We start from the raw sequence: 24,198 nt of genomic DNA on the forward strand, positions 1-24,198 counted from the left end.
TCTTTAATTTGCCCTTCAAAAATTTTAATGCAACTTTGAATTTGATCTAGCCAGTAATAACCACAATCATCAGAAATTAATTGCTTATAACTTAACTGCACCAGCTTTCAAAAAAAAAAAAGAAGCTTGTTTCACGATGGCAAAGTCATTCAGGAACAGATTAAAAAAAACAGCACACAAATCTGAAGAGCGGTCTTTAAGATATCACCTTCCTCAGCACCACTACTAGCGAAAAAATCCATTCTGAGAAAACGATTGAACACGTTTTTATTAGAAAGCTCCTGCAGAGCTTCTAATTAGCTCTTGCCAGGCACACCCAATATGTTGGATTCTCGACTGGCGACAGCCGACAGCACAGTTCCGCCGCTGCATGCGTCTACGCAGTCGGCACTCGCTGTGGAAGATCGAATGTTCGATGCTTGTACAAGTCACATATTGCACTTCCATGCACTGAACGTTTGCACTGTCTTGGGCTTCGTTGCCGGCACTAGCAAAAAAAAAAAAAAAAGAAAGCTGGGAAAGTAATCTAAAAGATGGCACAAGGCAATGTTTAAAACTGAAGGTAGCGCTAAAAAGGACGGACACACGATGAAAAGACGACACGACGACGAGGAAACGCTTTCCTCGTCGTCGTGTCGTCTTTTCATCGTGTGTCCGTCCTTTTTAGTGCTACCTTCAGTTTTAAAGAATGAATCACCAACTAGCCCAACACCAAGTTTTATACAAGGCAATGAGCAGCTCGCAAGCAGACGCAGCAAGGGGCAACAATGATGCGACTGTAGCGGGCACAGCATCGAAGGGAGCAGCTGCTGCCACCGCCCGTGCAGCAGCCAATGGGAGGCGCTTTAACCCGTGGGATTTGAACGCGCTGCTCCGGCCAATCAGCACTCCGCATCGCATCATGGGAAAATGCCAATAGCGCCTCAATCGCACCGACAATGCCATTTTGCAAGGTGGCAAAACAGAGACCAAGAATTCACGGTCAAAACGGCACCAAGATGGTGCGGGCAGGCCGCATGGGCTGGGAATGGTGCGCGCACTAAGTTTGACTTTCTTTTGGCACTTCCATGTGCTTTGTGGGCCGCGGTGGCCTCAAAACTAGCGTTTCTTTTTTGTTCTTTGCAGCTTAATTAGGCACTGATAACTACAGAACAGGTAGCTTACAAGACATACAACCCAAAAATAATGTTTCTAAAAATCTACTTTTTCGCAATTTTTCTGTTTTCGATTGTCGCGGGAGGCGGGGATCAAAGCTAAACTTTTCTGTTCTTTGACCTAGAGCAACGAAATTTTGCAGCCACTCTCAAAAGTGTCTTAAATAAAGAAATATGCAGTTTCATTACGACACCTTGACTAGTTTCCAAGTTACAACATGTTACATGTGTTCCTCATGTGGAAAAGATGGCACTGTAACGAAACATGCCAGGGAGTTGCCTGTAGATTTAACCTTTGCTCAAAAGAGCACTACAGGGTACAACAGTTCCAAAACATTTTTAACCGCTTTATCTTTTTTTACACAGAACATCATGTTCATTTTTTCTAATTGTACCAGAACTTGTCACTCACAAATTAGCATGCAGAATAAAGACTAAGCCCTCAGCAAGATATTGAAGGCTGTCATACCCTCAAGCACACTTCAGGGAATACATAACAACAAACAGGATCAAAATTGGTCCAGGCATTCCCATGCTACCCTTTCCACAGACAACGCAGAATGCCCAAAACACACTTTTGAGAAAACGTCTCTCAAAGTTTTTGGAGCAGTTCACATCTCTCAAAATGCACCAGGATTGTAGTTTTTGCTGTCTTTGCTTACAGGCGACTTTTTGGGTCTCTGCCCTTTGATTCGCACAGTTCGAGATGCCGACGCCTGAAATACCAGTCACGGGCTCGAGGAGTCAACACTTGATGTGCTTTGTCGAGCAGTCCGAAGTGCCGAAGCACGAAGTACCTAGCCGCACAGTCCGAAGTGCTCATGTGCAAAATGCCTAGTTGCAGGCTCGAGGAGTCGACGCTCGGTGTACTTAGTCACGCAGCCGCAGGCGCCGATGCACAAAATGCTTAGGCGAGGGTCAGAGATGTCCCTGCGCGATGTGCTTGGTCATGAATTCCGAAACACCGAGTGCTGAAAGGCTTACCCGCGTGTCCGAGGATTCCACGCACGAATCTTCGTCGTGATGTCCGTGTCGCCAATACTCGGCATGCTTAGCCACGGGTCTGACGTTTGCTACAATGTCCGCGTAGCGCCTGTTTTGACACGTCGAAGTTACGGTCAGTGGAGACTTCCAGACTCGCGAAGTGGAAGGAGCCGAGCAGACGATGCGAGCGCCGGACCAATGGCGAACCGCGTTGGAGTCACGTGGCGGGCATGGCCAATCACAGACTCCGGCACGACCTTCAATCATTTCCTTTTTATGTGCTTTTTTCTGTATGGAGGAGGTAGCTAAAGTGGCAAATTTGAAGACGAAGAAATGCACTTTCCAACGAGACGAAGATGGCGGCTCTCGGTTGCGCCGTTCCGCAGATATTATAGCTTGAAAAATGCTGTTCTTTCTTTATTACCACGAGATTTTTCACCACCTTGGCTAATAAAATGCATTTTTAGAGCACTTCTACAAGGTTTGCAGTGATGATCTTTTGGAATCAGATAGAAAAAGTAATAGAAATTGAAAATGTGATTTTCAAAAATACGATTGCTTGGCCATTTTTTGCGATGCCAAAGCCACGTCCCCCCTTAAATCGCACAACATGGACTATTTCAGGTTGTGAGCGGCGGCACTGTGATAGCGAAATGCCGTCTGGCACGACCTCATAGTCGAGTTCACCAATGCGTCGGATGAGCTTGTAGGGTCCGAAATAGCTACGTAAAACCTGTTCGCTGAGTCCTCGTCGATGTATTGGGGTCCAAACCCAAACACAGTCGCTGGGCTGGTATTCGTTGAGCGTTGTCGAAGGCTGTAGTGTTGGCTGTCGGTCCTCTGCTTGTTCTTGATGCACAGGCGGGCAAGCTGTCAGGCTTCTTCGGTGGGCTGGATAGAGGCGGCGACGTTGACATTTTCTTTGGCGATGACGTGCTGTAGCATGGCGTCGAGAGTCATCGTTGGGTTCCTTCCGTAAACCAACTTGAACGGCATGATCTGTGTTGATTCTTGCACCGTCGTGTTGTAAGCAAACATTACGTACAGCAGGACGGCATCCCACCTCTTATGTTCGACATTGACGTACATCGTTAACATGTCAGTGTGAGTCTTGTTGAGCCACTCCGTAAGCCCATTGATATGCAGGTGGTAGGCAGTGGTCCTTCGTTGACTTGTCTAGCTGCACTTCAGGATGGCTTGAGTAAGCTCAGCTGTAAAAGGCGTTCTTCAGTCAATAATGTAGACTTCTGGCGTACTGTGTCACCGCAGGATGTCCTCGACAAAGAATTTCACCACTTCGGCTGTGTTACCTTACGGCGGGACAGGCAGTCGGCGTCAGAGTGTTTTCATCTGGACTTGTAAATTACAGTGATGTCACATTCTTGCAGTCTGAGGCGCCATCGTGCCGCGTCCTGATAGGTTCTTTCAGGTTGCTAGCAAACACAAGGCTTGATGGTCGCTTAAGACTTTGAATGGCCTGCCATATAGGTAAGGGCGAAATTTTGCTGTAGCCTATATGATCGCAAGGCATTCCTTTTTGGTTGTAGAATAATTGGCTTCCGCTTTTGACAGCGACCAGCTAGCATAAGCTACAGTGCAGTCCACTTATGATATCAAGAAAGATGAAAAATCCAATCGTTATAACCAATCATCGCTATATCTGGACTGCCGTAAAAAAAAAAAAAAAAAAAAAAAAAAAAAAAAAAAAAAAAAAGCTGTCGAAGATACCTTCGTAGCTCCAAAACGAAATTTGCCACTTACGACTGAAACTTGGCGTAGAATGTAGGGTGTAAAAAATGAAACGTTTTCCGCATTTACTCGCATAATGATCGCACTCGCGTAATGATCGCACCCCTGAATTTTGTCGTCAAAATTATATTTTTTCTTATTTCCCGTGTAATGATCGCACCCCGAACTTGCCGCAGCGATATCTCTAGTGCCAAGTATAGCTAATATTGATCGCGCTTACCATCTGTCGAATGCTACGCGAACGACTCTGCAAGACAAACCAAGCGGTCTGCACGCACCAAACATTCTTATGTAGATGCCTCATTTCATTACTTTCATCACTTTCTCCACTTCCATGACTAAAGAAAAGCTGCAAGCAAACTTGCCTTTATTATGTTTAGGCTTTATAATGGTTGTGGTCAACAACAAAAAAGGCGCCTTTCGATTCTTCTCATCTGCACTCGTGGGCACACAACAAATCGCGAGCGGCAACGATAGTAGCCACGTTTACACTGATACGTTAAAAGCGTACCCTATTCATACGTCGATGCTTGTAACACCCTTAGTAACACCCTTGTAACACCCACCCTTAGTGGAAACGTACCGTATTAGGACACTAGTGAAGACAGATGCCGCAGTTTCCGCAGCATGCCGGCTTTTTTTTTTATGTCACTGGCAGCTAAGTGCGCCCATCTGTTTCTGTCCCCTCAAAGTGGACATGGCTACGTTATTGCCGCAGACTTGCCGATATTAACGATATTATTCATTACTGATACAGAAGAAATGGTTTTAATGCACGTAATGTACTCACGAGAAGAAAAAGAAATCTCGTTCGGTGCGTTTGGCTTGCTCCGCCGGCCGCCATTTCTGTTTTGGTTTCCCGCAGGAAACAAAGAATGAAAAAAATTTCTTCCTTTTCGCGGGGAATTAAACCCTTGTATGATATCATCCCTGATCTTGTGTCAATTTTTCTGACAAAAAAGTGCGATCATTATGCGAGTAAATACGGTATTTATACCTCTAAACAGCGTGTCAAGTGTTAGGCGCGCTGAAATGCACTTGTTTTCACGGAAGTTTCAGGTTCACAACTGCAGTGTGCATCACGTCCAGCGGCGTCGCAAACACTGGTGGCTATAATGTAGCGGGCATGAAATCGGTGAGCAACTCTATCGACAACAGTGCACTTTGCGGGTACGTTGAGGTCGGTGTCAAAGATGGACCACTGTCAATCTCGTCATCACTGCCGCTGCTGTCGTTGCCTCCATCGCAACACGCTGCCGTCTGTGTCGCAACAACGATCACCCCGTTGGAGATTCTTCGCAGAACGAGGCAGTGTTATCTGTACGCTGAAACTCCTCCATTGAAACACCATCTATTTTATTGCCAGTAGCGATGTTTTCCCAGAGTTCAGTAATGTCACCAGCGGCCACCGTGTTGGTTTCACGCATGTGGGGTTTCACCCTGGCGCACAAAGCATGCCGTTTCCATTGATCTGCATGGTCACTGGTTCTAGCCTTTATCATCGTGGCACCCACCGTGGTTGCTTAGTGGCTACGGTGTTGGGCTGCTAAGAACGCGGTCATGGGATAGAATCCCTGCTATGGGGGGCGGCCGCATTTCAATGGGGGCAAAATGCGAAAACACCCGTGTACTTAGATTTAGGTGCACGTTAAAGAACCTTAGGGGGTCCAGATTTCCGTAGTCCCCCTCTACGGTGTGCCTCATAATCAGAATGTGGTTTTGGCACGTAAGACCCCATAATTTAATTTTTTTTTTTATGATCATGGCACTCACGGTTTTCAGAATCGTCGATATCATCGACTGCGCGAGCTCATACTTTGAGTCTTGCAAAATTTGCAGCTTCATCTCAGGCGACACAGCTTTGCGCTTTGTCGACACACGTACTGCCGTGCATATCTGCGCTCGCTGAGGAAGAGAGAGAGATTGAAGAAAGAGAGCGCGGGCGTGGCTTGCTTTTCGCTTTCTCACTTTTTTTTCCTTCTCTCTGGATGCTTGCTGGCGACGCGGATGTGGAACTGCAGGCGCCGTCTTGTGGCACACTGCGCTAACTTGCGATGCTCTCCGTGGCTGAAGTCTATTCATTGTTATAACCGATATATCATTATCTGTAGTATCGTTACAAGTAGACTACACTGTGGCACCTCTCGAAGTCCATCTTTCCTCTGGCTAGGATGGCACCGAGGCTACTGGCGTCAGTGTGGATTTCTGTATCGGAATTCTCATTGAAGTGTGCAAGTACCAGTGTCGTCTGCATACATCGTTTGAGTTCTTGAAATGCGTTGGCCTGTGACATTTCCCACTTGAACTCGACATCACATTTAGTTAGATGTGTTAGCGGCTCCGCAATGCTTGAAAAGTCCTTGACAAAGCGCCTATAGTAGGCACACATCCCAAGGAATCTGTGCACTGCCTTCTTGTCGATTGGCTGCGGGAACTTTGCGATAGCAGCTGTCTTCAGCGGGTCGGGGCGTACTCCAGATTTGCTGATGACGTGCCTAGGAACAGAAGCTCATCGTAAGCGAAGCGGCACTTTTCCGGCTTCAGAGTGAGCCCTGATGACTTGATGGCCTCTAGTACTGTCGCAAGCCGCCTCAGGTGATCGTCGAAATTTCCAGCGAAGATGACGACGTCATCCAAGTAAACGAGACAGGTCTGCCACTTCAATCCTGCTAAAACCGTGTCCATCACGCGCTGGAACGTTGCAGGCGCCGAGCACAGTCCGAATGGCATAACCTTGAACTCGTAGAGGCCGTCTGGGGTGATGAAGGCCGTCTTTTCACGATCCCTCTCGTCAACTTCTATTGGCCAGTAGCCTGACTTGAAATCCATCGATGAAAAGTATTTAGCGTTGCAGAGCCGATCCAATGCGTCGTATATCCGTGTGAGGGGGTATATATGCTTCTTTGTAATCTTGTTCAGTCGACGATAATCGATGCAGAAACGCAGGATTCCGTCCTTTTTTCTTCACCAAGACTACAGGAGATGCCCACGGTCTATTCGACGGCTGGATGATGTCGTCATGCAGCATTTTGTCAACTTGTTGCCTTATAGCTTCATGTTTTCACGTCGAAACTCTGTGTGTTCCAGAAAGTTCTACACAAGTCGCGTTGCAGATACATGCAATCAGATTACACAAGGTTCGGTTACAACAGACAGCGGATAGGACCATCAATAACATTCGAGAAAATTTCCGTACGTGCAGGCGTGTCCTGCGCTGTGCAGTAACATTTGTTAAGCAGTGAAAAGCGGTCACCCAAAAAAGATAAAGAAGTATGTGTCAATATACAGCTTCACTGTAAAAAACAGGGGTGGAATGTTAACCCTCTCTCAAATGGCAAGTGTGCCGTTACTTGTACCAGAACACGCGTGTATGTGCCTCCCCGTCTCAGCCACGCAGAGAAAAGGGTAGTGAACCCTGCTCCTTCTTAAAAGGAGGAGGGCCCTTGAACGCTGCGGCTATGGTGCAGTGGGAAGCAGCGGTGGAGGCCCAGTCAGTTGGCGTGGTCGCCCAGTGTTGTCGTTGTTCTTGGTGCCAGGAGGTACGGTGCATTGGCTAGGCTTTAGAGGGTGCACGATTGCAAGCCTCATGGTGAGTAGGAGAACGTATCACCCACCAAAGGACCTCAAAACGAAGATGGAGATTCTGCATGAAGTTGAGATGGGTGCCCTTTGCAAGGCAGAAATTGCCAAGAAATATGACATCATAAAGAGCACTCTGTTAACTTATATCAAGGACAGGGAGTCCATCATCGCTGGATGTGAAAAGCAACAAATCCAACCATCCAGGAAGAGGCTGCGGACATTGACACATCCACAACTTGAATACGCTTCTGTCATGTGGATAAAACAGGTTCGTAGCCAGAACCTCCCACTCAGTAGTCCGATAATTGCAGCCAAGTCGAGGGACCAAGATGGTTGTTGAAGAATTCTCAGCATCGGACGGGTGGCTGTCACTGTTGAAGGAACGCCACTGGCTCACTTTCAAGATTGTTTGTGGTGAGAAGTTGGACGTTGACACATCTGCATGCAGAGAATGGCTCTCTGGAAATCCAAAGCATCGCCTCTCCTCCTACTCGCTCGATGATGTCTTCAACGCACATGAGACGGCGCTCTATTACAAACTGCTCCCCAACAAAATCACTTTCCGAGGCAACCATTCTGTCGGTGGGAAGAAAAGTGAGGAAAAGCTAACGGTGATGGTGTGTGCAAACGCGACAGGCACGAAGCGTTGCCGGTTGCTCGTAATCGGTAAAGCGGCTAAGCCTCGCTCTTTCAGAGGTGTGAAGACTCTTCCTGTTGATTAGATTGCCTACAAGAAGGCATGGATGACCATGAATGTTTTTTCAGACTGGGTCCATGTGCTAGACAGAAAGCTCACTGCAAAAGGGTGGAACATTATTCCTTTTGTCGACAACTGCACTGTACACTGCAATGTCGAAGGCCTATATGCAGTTCGCTTGGTTGTCCTGCCTAAGAACACGACGGCTCTGCTCCAGCCCATGGACGTGGGAGTTATCCAAATTTAACAACTTTGTACCACAGACATATCATCGAAAGGATGCTGAAAGGATGCCTTAAAATGAGAAAGAATATGCCATCGATCTACTCGGCACAGCACACATTCCTTCCACTGCATGAAACTCCATTAAGCTGGAGACCATTACCAGTTGTTTTTGAAAATTTGGTTTCGTTGAACCTGCGGCTAGTGGTGATGTGGAAGAAGAGGTGGTGCAGATTTTGTCTGGTAATAACTGCATGCGGAAAAATGTTAGCAGTGTTCTTCCGGACGGTGTGACTTTTGAGAATTATGTGTAGGTGGACACTGGCGTAGAGACATGTGGCGTCGAAACTGATGCGGAGATCATTCAGGCTATGTGCCCTCAACAGGCAACATCTGAGGACCCTTCTGCCCTCAGTGGCGAGGATTTGGGTACGAGTGATGAGATGCCCCACCCGCTCCATAACTGAAGTAGCATCGGCGCTAGACCCCTTCTCATGCCGCTTCTCTTGCCAGCAGAATGTAGATGATGGGTTTGAACTGGTTGGCAAGCTTTGAGCGATGTTTATTGAGTCGCTGCATAACAAACATGTGCAGGCGCGTATCACCGATTATTTCTATTAGTGACGGGTGTCCTGTAATATGTAAATATGCATGAATAAATCATTTGTAACTTCCCACTCGTGTATTAGCTCAGTGCACATGCACACTGCAGGTAAGTCCTCCATTCAATTAACTTTCATCAATTCGAACTTGTTTTAATTCGGATAAGTTTTCCAGCCCCTTCAAGTTCGAATTATCAAGATTCGACTGTATATAGCCACCCATCTCACGTGAAAACGACTGTGCGCACAGTTTTTTATTCCGGTATCAGCAAATCTCCGCTCGGGTTGTCGCACGCCACATTCATAGCTATTGCCATCAAAGCTATTGTGATAAGCATCTTCACCTATGTGTTTTATAGCGCGTGGTGCGTAGTGTCTTTTGTAGTGTACTGCACACTTTTAGTAGGTGATAGTCCAAATGTGTGGCTGTTCCTTGCTGCAGGCGGCGCCATGTGGGCATCATGTTTCACTTCAGCAGCATCCGGCATCACCCACCAGCTCGATTTCGTTTTTCGTTGCCCTCAAAACTTCCCACAATAGGAAAACATCAAAACGCGTCTGAGATTACTGGAGCACTACCAGCTCGACACATGTCAGTGTCTCGTGCTGCAATGATCACCGCGACTTTTCACATTACGTAGATGTCAGCAAGTCTGTCGAAAAATTTTTTAGTTACTTCGGATTGTACGTTTTTCCCAGTTAGTATGTTTTTTTTTCTCGCATTTTTTTCCCCAAAATGTGTGAATGAGGCTCTACTGTATTTATACTTATTCAAACGTTTGTAGTTAAACATGAAGACTCATGTTACATATGTTTTTCCACCTTCTGTCGGTCTTAGGCCTAAGAGTATAAGGAAATAGATACTCGTTTCAGTAGCCTTAATCATAAAGAAAAAAGTTACATTGACATTTCACTTCATGAACGCGGGTTAAATGCAAGCATATGGATGCCATGAACATGCACAGCGAGCACTGTGGCGTCGAAGCACAAACTGAAAGGATGCGAATGTGTTTGCGGATGCTGCATTGATCTCGGCGGTGTGACGCCTGGTGGGCCATCGGGAAAGCACATATTGCTATCTAGAACTGGTACAGCGCAACATACAAAGGAAGAAACAAGCCGAGCCGGCCAGATAAAGGAAGAGAGCGCTGACTTCCAACTGGTTTATTAGCGAGTTGCACGAAATATATACCTACAAGAAAGCATCAGGACAAGTCGTCACAACACTTCACAAAACGTCACACCGATAGATGGCTTCACCACCATGGGTCACATAACACTCAATTTCGTCATGCAAGGTTAAATGATCAAGAAATCTTGCTTCCTGTGGAGATAGGCACAAAGATGGCGCGTTAACACACATGCTGCCAGCCCTTGCTATGAGATCAGCTCCAATGATCTCCCGCGTATGTTGTGATCGGTGCTTTTTTAGCACTTCACACCGATAAAAATCTGGTTTACATCCACAGTCGTGACAGTGAATTCCTAAGTGTCCCTTTATAGCCCGGTGCACATTGTAATTATGTTCTTTTAGCCTTTCATTAAGGCAGCAACCAGTTTGACCAATATATCTCTTCCCGCATGATAGTGGAATTGAATAACAACTCCAACACGCATGACTGAAAGCACTTCTTGTGCCTAATTGAACAGACAGTAGTGCGCCGACGGAACGCATTTACGACAGTAAAGAGCCTGCTTAGCGTAACCGGCGCAGAAAACACTACTTCTACGTTACCCTTGCGGCCAATCTTTTTTAATCTGTGAGAGACATTATGCAAATATGGTATGACTACCAGCCTCTTGTGATCACTATTTCTTTGTTGAGCTTCCATGTCACTATCCTTCTTTAGCTGCTTTAATAGCTTTTCAGCTATGGCCGACAGTAGTGTGGCCGGGTACCTGGCACACAAAAGTCGATCAACTTGACCTGCAAAGCTGCGCTGCATGGTATCATGACAGGATTTCCTGAGGGCATTTGTGAGACAAAGATTAGTTATGCTTCGCTTAACCAGCTTGGAATGGGCTGAGTTAAATAATAAAAGAGATTTCTCAATTCTTGGTTCATACATCCAGAATACACGGTCACGTGAAAGAAGTAAATTGAGGTCTAAAAATCGTAAGCTGTTGTCAGTGGGCATCTGATGGGTGAACACAAGTGGATGAAAGCAAATGTTAAAAGTTTTCACAATTTCGTCTGATGTGGGCTGGAAAGCATTGTTGTCGCAATCTACAAAGACCAAAAAATCATCTACAAAACGGCATACTTTGACGATACTTTGTTTGTCTAGCGTGCTCAATAGCAGCCGGTCATGATGAGCAAGGTAGATGTCACTTAAGATAGGGACCAGGCATGAGCCAATGCACACACCACTGTTTTGAATCTAGGTCCGGTCATTAGAAGATACAAAAGTTGATTTTAGGTAAAACGATAAAAGTTCAGTGAGGCCTCTGTTATGAACACCGGTGCGATTCTGGAAAGCTATTGCACCAAAGGAATCAATGGCGTCCTCAACACACTGCAACAACTTGTCGTGCGGTAAAGAATAATATAAATCTTTTATGTGTACTGAAAAATCTTGTAAGCCCTTGTTATTCTCTTTGAGGAAGTTTGTCAAAGCGTCTGAGTTCCTTATTAAAATAGGGTCGTCCACAGTAAGCAAGTTCAGTTTCTCTTGTAAAAAGAGTGCTACGGATTTCTGCCACATCCCGCTTTCTGTTACACTAACCCGCAACGGGCAGTCAATTTTATGTGTCTTGGCCGTGAAAAACATGTCAAGGCTCAATTTCTTGCACTTATCAACTGCTTTAGACAGTTTTTTGAAACCCAACGTGTTTCACAGCTCTTTTTGCTTCGGATTTAATTTTGGGCAACGAAATGGCAACCACGGGTTGAAAGACAGAATCAACGGCAGTGGTAGCTTTCGTGAGGAACAAAGAATTAGACAAAACCACAAATCTACCTTCATTGTGTGAAAGCAAAAGAGCAAGGGAGTGCTCTTTAATGTAACTCACAATGTTCCTGATTGGAAGCTTCTTCCTTGGCGTCTTGAAGCGCGAAATCACATGGATGCCCTCAGCAACACACCTGTCCACTTCGACCTCGGGAGCCTCTCGGGCTACTTGCCTGACGTAGGTGATCAGCTCGTACGCCGAATTGGCAGGTTCCGTGGCAAACTTGGGCCCAAGGCTCAACACATGCCTAACCTGTTCGGGAATCACAACATCGCCCACTGTGTGCACGGGGTTGCTCGTTGCTGTCACCTTCTTCGGTGTCATGGCATGCAGGTGAAAGAGCATATGTTGCCAGATCTGTCGATCATAGCGGACAGTTCACGCCACTTCTTCTTCACTTTAAAAACGCCTTCTGCGTTTTGTAGCTTCAGGTACAAGGCTTCCCTGTAGAAGCGAGCCTGGCGTAGCCATTCAGCGCGGAGAATCTTGTACATTCTTGTCCCATGACCAACGGATGGTGTAATGCCTGCTAGCAGCGATTTGATGTCGGGTGGAAGTATCTTGACTCGGATACAGTACGCGAAAGACCGCGCACGACATACGGCGCGGGCTATTGGGTTAGCAATTAAAGATGCATTTGAAGAAGCAGGGAGGAAGGAGCCCGATGTACAAGATGTACAAGGGTTGAGGATTGGGCGAGTTGGTCTTTGTGCCTATCGCCACAAGAAGCAAGATTTCTTGATCAGTTTAACCTTGCATGACGAAATTGCACGTTCTGTGACCCATGATGGTGTAGCCGTCTATCGGTGTGACGTTTTGTGAAGTGTTGTGACGACTTGCGCTGATGCTTTTTTGTAGGTGTATATTTCGTGCAACTTGCTAGTAAACCAGTTGGAAGTCAGCGCTCTGTTCCTTTATCTGGCCGGCTCAGCTTGTTTCTTCCTTTGTATGTTGTGCTGTACCAGTTCTAGAATGCAATACCAACTCGCCCAATCCTCAACCCTAGTGAACATATTGCTACACATGCAAAGAAGAGTCAATGCGAACATTCACAGCAAGCACCACAGCGCCAAAGCACGAACTGAAAGGACATGAACAAGGCGATTCTCTTCTCCACCTTCAGGCACCTTCTTTCCCTGGCGCTCATTTCCCTTGTGGTGACAAACATAATTTAGCCGATTTCACAGACAAGGCATCTACGCTGGTGCATAAAATCAGAATAGTTGAAATAATCATCTTCTTTCTTAGTCTGTCTTAAGTGCATTTATAGTTCTCTCTTTAATTGCAAGTGTATGTCATTACTTAGGTTGTTAGCTAAGCATGCTGTTTCGTGGCAGGAACAAGTACTGTGGGGAAGCAAGTTAAAAAATTATGCAGATCCCATGCGCTGTGGGAATCGATGTTAGCGAACCTTTCCATGCTGGATGCCTTGATTGACAATAATTAGCAGTAATGTTGTTGGCTAAAGCTTAATTTCTTCAACGTTTAGGCTAACACGAGACTGGAGAGTGGATTTTAAACGTTACCTTGCATGCACCACTGCTGTTTGTCTGCGTAGTACACAGAACACACAGGGAGAGATGTCTGCTTGAAGCGTTGTTGCGCGCCATATTTCATAACCTCTGAGACAGTTGAGCATTGTCGTTGCCTCACATGGCATATTTTACCGTAGCGGAAGTATTAAACTTTAATTGAATTATTGGACTGTACGTGTCAAAACCACAATGGGATTTTGAGGCAGGCTGTTGTGGCGGACCTGAGTGGTATTGTTCAATGTGGCCCAAATTAAAGTGCACGTGCATTTCCTTTTTTGCCCTCGTTGAGATGGGGCTGCCGCGGTCGAGCTCGAAACCGTGACCTCTAGCAATGCCATAGCCGCAAAGCTACCATGGCGGGCACAAAAATGTTGATTTAATGGCTGACCGTTCCCGTAGTGTCGCCTGGACCCTGCGGTGCACTTTAATTAATGCGGCTCTGCTTCTACATGCCCTGCGTAAGTTGCCCGCCTGACATATTTGCATGGCGTTTATTTTTTAGAAATAGCCGCAACGTACTGTACTGTACCTTGAAGCTAAGCTTATTCTGTTTCCTCGTAACCGCTGTCGTATAGTAGTGGGGGTTTCCTTGCCTTCTCACATCATCTCCCCCTCATCTCTTATATCGAAACTGCCTCGTCTCCCTCTCCTTCTTCCTTCTACACTTCTATCTGCGTCCCCTCTGGCTTCGCACATTAGTAGAAAGGGAAGCATTGCAGTTTCTGCAATGCTTCTGCAGTGCACATTCGACGCGGTGGGGTGAAAAAGAGTTTCTCCCATCACCTTTCCTCTCTTACTTGCGCTTGTCATCTATATACACGCTCTGAACCACCACCCCCCCCCCCCCCCCACAGGGGCGTCTGCGTCAGCAGGCGTTTGGTGTATTGCGACACCACGTACCCGAGCACACGAGGGTTGGACCCTCCCGCGTGTAGCCGTGCGCGGCTTAGCCGTGTCTGGGGAAAGGGGGATCCTGGGGGTTGAGCTGATGCTGGGTGTTTGGACCTTTAAGGCCCCCCGGCGGAGGCAACACACCCCTTCGGCCTCTGCTTCACATAGACGGCACCCCCGGACTGACCCACCCGGGGGAAATCGGCAGTCGCCTTTTCCTGTCACTTCCTCTCGAATCTTCGTCTTTATCTCTTACTTTTTGACCTTTCCTGTCTTCTCCTCTCTTCCATTTACTTCATTCTCCTCGGCGGCAAGGGTTAACCTTGTGTGGGATAGCCAACCTTGGTTATAACAGATTTGGTTATAGTAGTGTCGTACAGCTGGCGCGTGCAGGCCGTCTTTTCACGGTCCTGCAGCGTTCCCTTGTTGGGCTCCATGGTGGGTGGCTGGCGGCGCTGCTGAATTTTTACACATATCTATGGCAAGTTCTTTTCCAACACTTCCTGATCGCCCTCATAAACGAGGGCGCACCGAAGAAGTTTTCAAGTTTTTTGGCCGAAATAATGACAATTTTCCAAGATTTTATGTAGTTCATTCAGAGAAAAAAGAAAAGGCAGCGAGAATGATCTCACCTTTTCTTGTTGCGAAGACACTTAGTGAAGCTTTTGGCCCAGGCTATAAAGTCTAAGTTGGCAAGTGGCGACCTCCTCTTAGAACTGCGTGATAAAACACAGTACGAGAAACTCTCTAATCTAGTATCCTTTGGGAATCTTCCAGTGACGGTCACACCGCACCGCACAATGAACACCACCTGCGGAGTTGTTTCTGATGCCGATCTCATGGAACTGACTGAAGCCGAACTACTGGAGGGCTGGAGCGATCAAAATGTGACCAATGTCAAGAGAATAAAGATCAGGCGCGATGGCAAGGAGATTGAGACAAAGCACTTAATTCTAACTTTTGCATCAAGTATGCTACCTGAGACCATTGAGGCTGGCTACATAAAGATCCGAGTCAGACCGTGCATCCCCAATCCTCTCCGATGCTTTAAGTGTCAAAGATTTGGCCACAGTTCACAGAACTGCCGAGGCCGCCAGACTTGCGCAAAATGTAGTGCCCAAGAACACCCATCTGACAATTGCGAGAATGCTCCACACTGCGTGAACTGTGATGGGGAACACGCCGCGTACTCGCGGTCCTGTCCATCATGGAAAAAAGAAAAAGAAATAGTCACAATCAAAGTTAAGAAAAATATATCATTCAAGGAGGCACGCAGGCGGGTAGCCTACCTGCCAAAGGAATGCTTTGCCGAAGTGGCGCGTCAGGGGGCAGCGTCACAACGGCCTCCGGCGGCTGTCCGACCCACACGCAGTGAGTCGGCAGTTACGCCATCTGCCCCCACGGTGGTTGCAGCTAGCGCTGCTCCGCCAACCGAGCAGAAGGGACCATTGACCCCGAAGGTGGGCTCAGCCGAGGCTGCCACAACCTCCCCGGCCCCTTCCAGCGCTGGCCACAGCCGGCGCAGCCAAATCACTCAGGGAGCCCCATCGACCTCCGGGCTGGTGGGCGCAGGGGTCTTGCCCTCCAAGGCGGGACTCCCTCTGAAAACGTCTCGCTCGCAAGAGCACGTGTCCGGAGCCTCACTAGAGGCAATGGACACAACACCTATCCTAAAGGCGCACCAAGCGTCTAAGGAGCGGCGAGGCTCCCTCGAACGCTCCAGAAAGGGCAAAACTCCCATTACAGGGCCTCGAAAGGGCTCTGTAATTTAATCTCTGTAATTTTCATAATCACTACTTCTGTTTCTGTACACACAGCACCTACTGACCTCCAATATGGATACACAAATAATTCAATGGAACATCAGAGGTCTTCTTAGGAACCTTGATGATGTGCAAGAGCTTATCTAAAAACACAATCCAACAGTGCTGTGTCTACAGGAAACACACCTAAAACCACAACATACAAACTTTCTCCGACCGTATGTCAAGTTTCGCAAAGATCGCGATGATGCAGTCGTATCATCAGGCGGTGTTGCCATTTTGGTTCATAAAAGTATTTCCTGTCAGCGTTTACAGCTACAAACGCCCCTTGAAGCAGTGGCGGTTCGAGCTGTTCTTTTAAATAAGCTCGTCACCATTTGCTCGCTTTATGTACCCCCACACTTCAAATTAAACAAACATGAATTTCAGTCATTTATAGACGAATTGCCCGAACCCTATGTTGTTCTTGGCGATTTCAATGCGCACAGCTCCCTGTGGGGCGACTCTCGTACAGACGCACAAGGTCGTCTTGTTGAACAGTTCCTTTTTTCTTCAGGTGCGTGCTTGCTGAATAAGAAGGAACCCACGTATTACTCCCTAGCAAACAGAACCTTTTCTTCAATAGATCTTAGCATAGCTTCCCCGTCCATACTGCCCGAACTCGAATGGGAAGTTACGAACAATCCTTACGGGAGCGACCACTTCCCTATACTGATAAGAACATCTAAAGAAAACGAATATCCTCCACAAGCTCCTAGGTGGAAGATAGACACAGCCGACTGGGAAAAATTTCGAACTCTCACTAACATCTCATGGGCCGACATGTCTTCTCTAGAAATTGATGCTGCTGTGGAGTATCTTACATCATTCATAATAGATGCCGCATCAAAATGCATATCCAAAGTGAGTGGTCTGGCATGCAAACGACGTGTACCGTGGTGGAACAGCGAATGTAGGATCGTCCGTAAGAATCAGAACAAGGCGTGGGGGTTGCTACGCGCTTCTCCCACTGCAGAGAATCTTACGAACTTTAAAAAAATAAAGTCCCAAGGCAGGCGAACCCGCCGACAGGCCAGAAGAGAAAGCTGGCACAAGTTTTTATCGAGTATTAACTCGTTTAGGGATGAGGCCAAAGCCTGGAACAGAGTTAATAGGATTAGAGGGCGGCAAACATATTCACTCCCCCTGGTAAACACACAGGGTGATGCAAGACCAGGCAGACTCACTTGCGGAATATTTTGAGAGCCTGTCAAGTCCAACAAATTATACACAATCCTTTCTCAAATACAAACAAACAGAAGAACGTAAGCCATTAACAAGAAAAGGTTGAGAGAATGAGCCTTACAACCGTCCTTTCTGTATTGCCGAATTGAGAGCTGCCTTGAGCGCATGCAACAGCTCCGCTCCAGGATCTGATAGAATCATGTATGAAATGCTCAAAAACTTACACAATGACACGCAGGTTACACTACTCACACTTTTCAACACCATTTGGGATGCAGGGCACCTTCCAACCGCATGGAAGGAAGCCATTGTGGTCCCTGTTTTGAAACAAGGCAAGGACCCTTCCTCAGTGGCAAGTTACCACCCGATGGCCCTCACAAGTTGCATTTGTAAGGTGTTTGAAAAAATGATTAATCGGTGACTCACTCATTTCCTTGAACTGAGCAAAATCCTTGATCCCTATCAGTGCGGCTTCCGAGAAGGGCGCTCCACAACTGACCATCTTGTACGTGTAGAAGCCAATATCCGGGACGCATTTGTACACAAACAATTTTTCTTATCCATATTCCTCGATATGGAGAAGGCGTACGATATGACGTGGCGTTACGGAATCTTAAGAGACTTGTCAGAAATGAGCATCCATGGTAATATGCTAAACCTAATAGAAAGCTATCTGTCCAGTCGTACCTTCTGGGTAAAAGTCGGTAATGTACTTTCGCGTCCTTTTACGCAAGAAACGGGTGTACCCCAAGGAGGCGTGCTCAGCTGCACACTCTTCATCGTGAAGATGAACACCCTTCGCGCTTCATTACCACCCGCAATCTTTTATTCTCTCTACGTGGACGACATACAAATAGCTTTCAAATCCTGTAACCTCGCAGTGTGCGAGAGACAGGTACAACATGGCCTGAACAAAGTCTCAATTTGGGCAGACAAGAATGGATTTAAGATCAATCCTAACAAAAGCTCTTGTGTTCTTTTTACAAGAAAGAGAGGCCTAGTTCCGGATCCTTCCTTAGAACTGTGTGGACAACGAATACCTATCAGCAAAGAGCACAAATTCCTAGGTATCATATTTGACTACAGACTCACTTTCATTCCACACATTAATTATCTGAAAGAAAAATGTCTAAAAACAATGAACTTTATGAAACTTCTATCCCAGACTACATGGGGTAGTGACAGGAAGTGTTTAATGAACCTATACAAGAGCCTAATTCGGTCTCGATTGGATTATGGTGATGTAGTATATAACTCTGCCGCCCCGAGCGTGCTAAAGATGCTAGACCCAGTCCACCATCTAGGAATACAACTGGCCACTGGTGCTTTCAGAATGAGTCCCATACAAAGTCTATATGTAGAATCAAATGAGTGGTCACTTCATCTGCAGAGAACATACATCAGCCAAACATATTTTCTGAAAGTCCACTCAAATCCTCAACGTCCGTGTTTTAATACCGTTAATGACATGACATATGCTACACTCCTTCGCAATCGTCCCTCCGTAAGACAGCCTTTCTCGCTGCGTGTTAGGGAGCTTAGTGAAGAAATGCATGTTCCACTCCTCGAGCTTCGCTTAATGCATCCAGCCAAGCTGCTACCTCCTTGGGAGTGGCAGCTGATACAATGCGACACATCTTTCATTCAAGTTACAAAGCACGCTCCTGAGGCCGAAATCAGAATGCATTTCCTAGAACTCCAGCACAAGCATTCCTGTGCAGCGTTCTACACAGACGCTTCGAAGTCAAATGCCGGGGTATCCTATGCAGCCGTCGGCCCATCCTTCTCGGAATCCGACGTACTGCATCCGGAAACAAGCATATTTACGGCTGAGGCCTACGCATTACTCTCTGCTGTGAAGCATATAAGAAAATCGAAACTTCCAAAAGCAGCGATCTATACAGACTCGCTAAGCGTCGTGAAGGCCTTAATCACATTCAGCAAACATAAAAATCCTGTATTTCATGAGCTCTATTCTGTCTTGTGTAAAGCGTACTCATCCAAGCAGCATATCATAATATGCTGGGTACCTGGCCATAGGGGAATTGAAGGCAACGTTCTGGCGGACGAGATGGCCACGTCGATTGCATCGCGAGCCGCTAACCCTACCGCTGAGGTGCCTGTCACAGATCTGAGGCCTTTCTTGCGAAGGAAGCTGCGAGCCCACTGGCAACACATATGGGACGCGGAAACGGATAATAAGCTCCACCTGATAAAGCCACAGTTAGGATTCTGGCCCTCTACTACAAAATCGCGCCGGACAGATGTCCTATTCTGTTGTCTAAAAATAGGACACACATTTGGCACGCATAACTTTCTACTCACCGGAAGTGAGCCTCCAACCTGTGGTAGATGCGGGGAGAGGCTGACCGTACTCCACGTCCTCCTGGAGTGTCGGGAAGCCGAATCTGAGAGAAAGAGACATTTTTCCTTAGCATACCGACAGCACATTCCCCTTCATCCTGCGATGCTTCTTGGTCCAGAACCGCTTTTTAATACAGACACAGTCCTAGGTTTCCTCAGAGATATGGTCTTACATGTTATTAGTCCCATGCATTCGTAGCGCCTCCTCTCTCCAGAGGATGCCGCTGCGATATTTGTTTTGCATAGCACATGCCTCCAGGCCCTTGTGTGTTTCAAGGGCTCTAAGGAGGCAGTAGTGCTCTGGCATTTCCTTTAACCTGAAATATTTTAGCTATCGTATCATTCTATTTAAGTGCATCGAAATATTCATAGTACAAGTCATATGTCATCGCCATAATTTTATTACACAGATTTTACGCACTTTAGAGTGTATATTTTAAGGCCCCTTTACAGCCACGTCACACCAATTTCATAGTAATCATAGTTACACTGCACACCCACTACCACAGACATGGCGCTCTTTGGCCATTCCTGGCCCTTGCGCCATAAAATCCCATACATCATCATCATCTGAACCACCCCGCGAGGCATTGTGCGCGACAGCAGCAGCAGCAGCAGCAGTGGAAAAGTCGAAGGAAGAAAGAAAGCTTGGCTTTGAAAGGAATGGCTTGTGATGTGATGATGTTGCAAGAGTGTTGCTATAGCTTGGAGCGAAGCGGTTAAAATAGGTGCAGTACGAGAGATGTTGTGTTGTGCAGGTACGTGATGGATGAGTTTGGCAGCAGCATCCAGCATGACAGCGAGCATCCGAGCTTCCGCTGTGTGCCCTTCTATCAGCTGCCGCAGAGGGAGGCATACAGCATCCTGTTCCCCATCAGGGACGTCGCCTGTGGAGGTCAGTAACCACCACGTAAGACCAATCTGAGAGGTGACACTGCTTGCCAGCATAGCCAGATACTAGTTCCAAATATGGGTCTATGAATACTAGACTTTCATTACTTCGGTTCCGGTTTATTAGATTTTTCGGTTAATTTGATCCCTGCCAAAGGTTCTCGCTGGTGCCCATGCATTTCTATGGCCCCAAACTTTCATTATTTTGATCCTAAAATTGGCCTTTGCTGGATAATTCCAATTTCCCCGATTGGCACACACATGCCTGACCCTTATTGGGAAGTCCAGAATCCGTTACTTGCGCTGGCAACACTATCCAAATAAACAAATATTTCTGTTGTTGAGGTTCGCGGTGGCTCTTTCGTTTGTTGCTGTCGTCAAGTCAAGTCTCATTTGTGGCGTAAAATCGGAAGTGTTTGGCCGAAGCTGAATGGGTCCTTGCTGCCGATTACCGTATTTACACGATTGTAAGTTGACCTATTTTCTTTAATTTGAAAATCATAAATGGGGGGGGGGGGGGGTCAACTTACAATCGAAACCAAAACATGGCACTGCAAAAAAAAAAGCGAGACCAACGAGATATCAAGGGAGCTACAATGCAGTTACAATTTTATGCTTGCTCTACGGCCCTACATGTAGCTTTCCACTATCCCGCGCGTTTGTTTGCTTTTTGGAAGGGTTTTGCAACATTTTTGAGAGCTTTACAGCACACACAGCACTCGGGGGGGGGTCGATAGTTCATGGAAGTGCTGCTGTTCCACATACGGCGGCACCCTGAAAACAGCTGCGTTGCGGGGAGTATCGATAGTTCATGGAAGAGCAGACAACGCTCATGTGTTTCTCTTTTCCTGTAGCGCTTTAGTTTCATGCATTCAACTTGACTGCCAGCCACATGCTACTTCCGTTCTTCCTTAGTCGTCATGAGTGCTTCGAGCCCACTAAACAATCGGCGCTCATTCACAGCAGCTTTTGAGAGGGCTCCTATCCTTTACGCTGAATAAACAAATAACTGTGCAAGTTTGATGTTTCTTAATGGGTGGGCGAGAGTGGTGACTGCAGCGAAGCAAAATTTTCACCTGTGACGGCAAGTGAAGAGGTTTCCGCAGGCCGAAGTCGAGACGCTTTCCGTAGCTGGAGGCCAAGCTTGCAGCTTATGTCACTGACATGCGTGATCAGTCCCTGCCAGTGACGTAGGACATGGTCATGAGACAAGCCTGGATTATTTATTTTATTTTATTTATTGATACTGCAATCTCTGTATCGGGATAATAGCAGGGTGGGAAAAAGAAGTAACCAGTTTCACAAAACTGGCAAAATGTAAACAAAAGAAATAAGGGTGCAGGTTGAAGCTCTGCAGCCAGCATCAGGAATACAACATTTGAACAAGATATCAAACAGTAAAAATAAAATACACAATAGAACAGTAGAGTGATGAAATGCAGTTACACAAACTAGGTAATATGTTGTGTGAATAATGTCAGTGATAGTTGCAACACTTCATTGTTAGTGAGGTTATTCCAATCGGTAATATTTCATGGAAGAAATGAGTATTTAAAACAGTTGTTACAGATGCGAAATGGAGTTAAAGCTAGCTTATGTCATTGTCGGGTCGTATACCCAGACGAAAAATGAACTAAATGAGTGAGTTCAGTTCTGTAGTGTCCTTTAATTAATTGGTGCATGAATTTAAGTCTTGCAGAACGATTTTGTTCATTTATTGTCGGCAGACCAGCTTTGATTAAAAGATGTGTTATCGAGGTATGTCGGTAATTATTATATATGTATCGAGCAGCGCTCCTTTGAACACTCTCTACTTTGTTTATGTTAGTCTTAGTGAATGGGTCCCAAATGATAGCAGCATAGTCCAAGGTAGGCAAAACAATACATTTGTAAGCAAGGTGGCGTACAGATGGAGTGGATAACCGTAATGACCGTCTTAAAGAAACAATTTACGAAAAGCGTTACACGTTATGAAATCAATATGTTTGTTCCAGCTGAGATTGTTAGTGACCCAGAGCCCTAGATGTTTATATTCTGTTACTTCTGCAAGTGTCACATCATTAATACTGTAATCAAGCGGTAAAGCACTCTTTTTGTGAGTAATCCTCATCCTAAGTGCCAGTCGGCCTAGGCATAGACGTGCTCTCTTGACTTGATCGCGCAGATCTGTGGGTATTATATGCGCTATAGGCGTGCTCTGTTGACTAGATCGCGCAGATCTGTGGGTATTTAAGCCGGTGGTTCTTCAAAAATAAAACCAGTTGTTAGAAAGCGCTCGTCCATGTGTTGCTCCTATTCTTCGTGCCTATTTGTTTGCGCACAAAAAGTTTTAAGATAATCCACATCAATACAGCCTTTTCAAAATTAATGGACATTTGCCATGCTTCACACCATGCAGAAACTTTTTGCAATATGCTGTTCAGTAGTATTTGACCTGAGACACTTCTTACTCCTGTATAAATGACACAATCATCAGCCTAAAGCCTAATTTTCACAGGAATGTTAGACACAATATCATTAATATTTATTAAAAACAATAGAGGCCCTAGACCAGAGCCCTCAGGAATGCCAGAGTGAACTCTAAGCTTGTCAGAACAATAATTGGTAAAAACAATGAATTGTTCTCTGTTTAAAAGGTAGGCTGAAATCCACCTTACTAATTGTTTGTTATGAAGTATTGTGTATAACTTATAAATTAACTTTTCGTGATTGACCCTGTCAAAAGCTTTCGAGAAGTCCATAAATACGGCATCAATCTGTGTCCTCATCCACCATCTGCCTTTTCGCAGATGATTGCATTATCTACCGGCGTATAAATACTAAAGACGATCAAGCTGCCCTCCAGAACGATCTGAAGCTTATTGAAAATCAATGGAACTAAATACTAGGAAGTGTAGTTTTATGCAAATTTCTCGGAAGCACTCTAATTTAACTTATCCTTACTCTTTATTTTCTGAGGACCTATTGCAGGTAGAATCTTATTGTTACCTTGGCATCACAATCAAGAGCAAATTAACTTGGGTTGATCATATTGTCGCGTATACCCTGCTGAAGTATACACGCTGAATGGGGATCCAGGCATTTGTACTTCACGAAACGTAACCGTTGATGCGCGATGCCGAGACGAACCTCGTTCTCTTCTTCTTCAGTCCTCTTGCTGTGCCACACCATGTGGCACTACCCCCTCTTAAAAAAAAAAAAGAATGAGAACATACACAGGCTTGATGTGAGAGCGCCGAAATGGCCTAGGACGAACACATAGGCTATAGTCACAATAACTGTGGTGTGCGACATAATCACAAGGCACTGAGGGACGAGCGACAACATGACTAACCTAAGTGGCTGAAAACGTCGAATTTTAGGGGCTATAGACGGTTCCAACCGCACAACATGCACAATCTCAGATTGCAGTTGTCGACATTGGGGAGGCTGGCTTTCATCAGGAAGGACTTTGTAATTTACGTCACTAATTCGCTGCAACACTCTGTAAGGTCCGAAGTAGCGACTCAAAGGCTTCTCGGATAGTCCTTTTCGGCGCACGAGAGTCCAGACCAAAACTTGATCACCAGGTTGGAACTTGACATGTCG

General features: G+C 46.1%; 1 protein-coding gene and 1 long non-coding RNA gene across 3 annotated transcripts in view; one reads left to right on the forward strand and one right to left on the reverse strand.

Moving 5' to 3' along the window:
• TTLL12 (Tubulin tyrosine ligase-like 12) overlaps nt 1–24,198 on the forward strand; it is a 363,841-nt gene that overhangs the window by 69,441 nt on the left and 270,202 nt on the right. For both annotated transcript variants that reach the window (XM_050168995.3, XM_055065384.2), the window contains exon 6: nt 20,478–20,614. In XM_050168995.3, coding sequence (XP_050024952.2) covers nt 20,478–20,614 — 137 coding nt within the window. The remainder of the gene's footprint in view (nt 1–20,477; nt 20,615–24,198) is intronic.
• On the reverse strand, nt 242–23,252 carry LOC140213777 (uncharacterized). Its single transcript, XR_011890720.1, has 3 exons — nt 21,687–23,252; nt 19,681–19,763; nt 242–487 (listed from the first exon to the last, which is right to left on the reverse strand). It is a non-coding gene; the product is annotated as an uncharacterized lncRNA (long non-coding RNA).

Source organism: Dermacentor andersoni, chromosome 10 (genome assembly GCF_023375885.2).
Source record: "Dermacentor andersoni chromosome 10, qqDerAnde1_hic_scaffold, whole genome shotgun sequence".
Lineage (NCBI taxonomy): Eukaryota > Metazoa > Arthropoda > Arachnida > Ixodida > Ixodidae > Dermacentor > Dermacentor andersoni.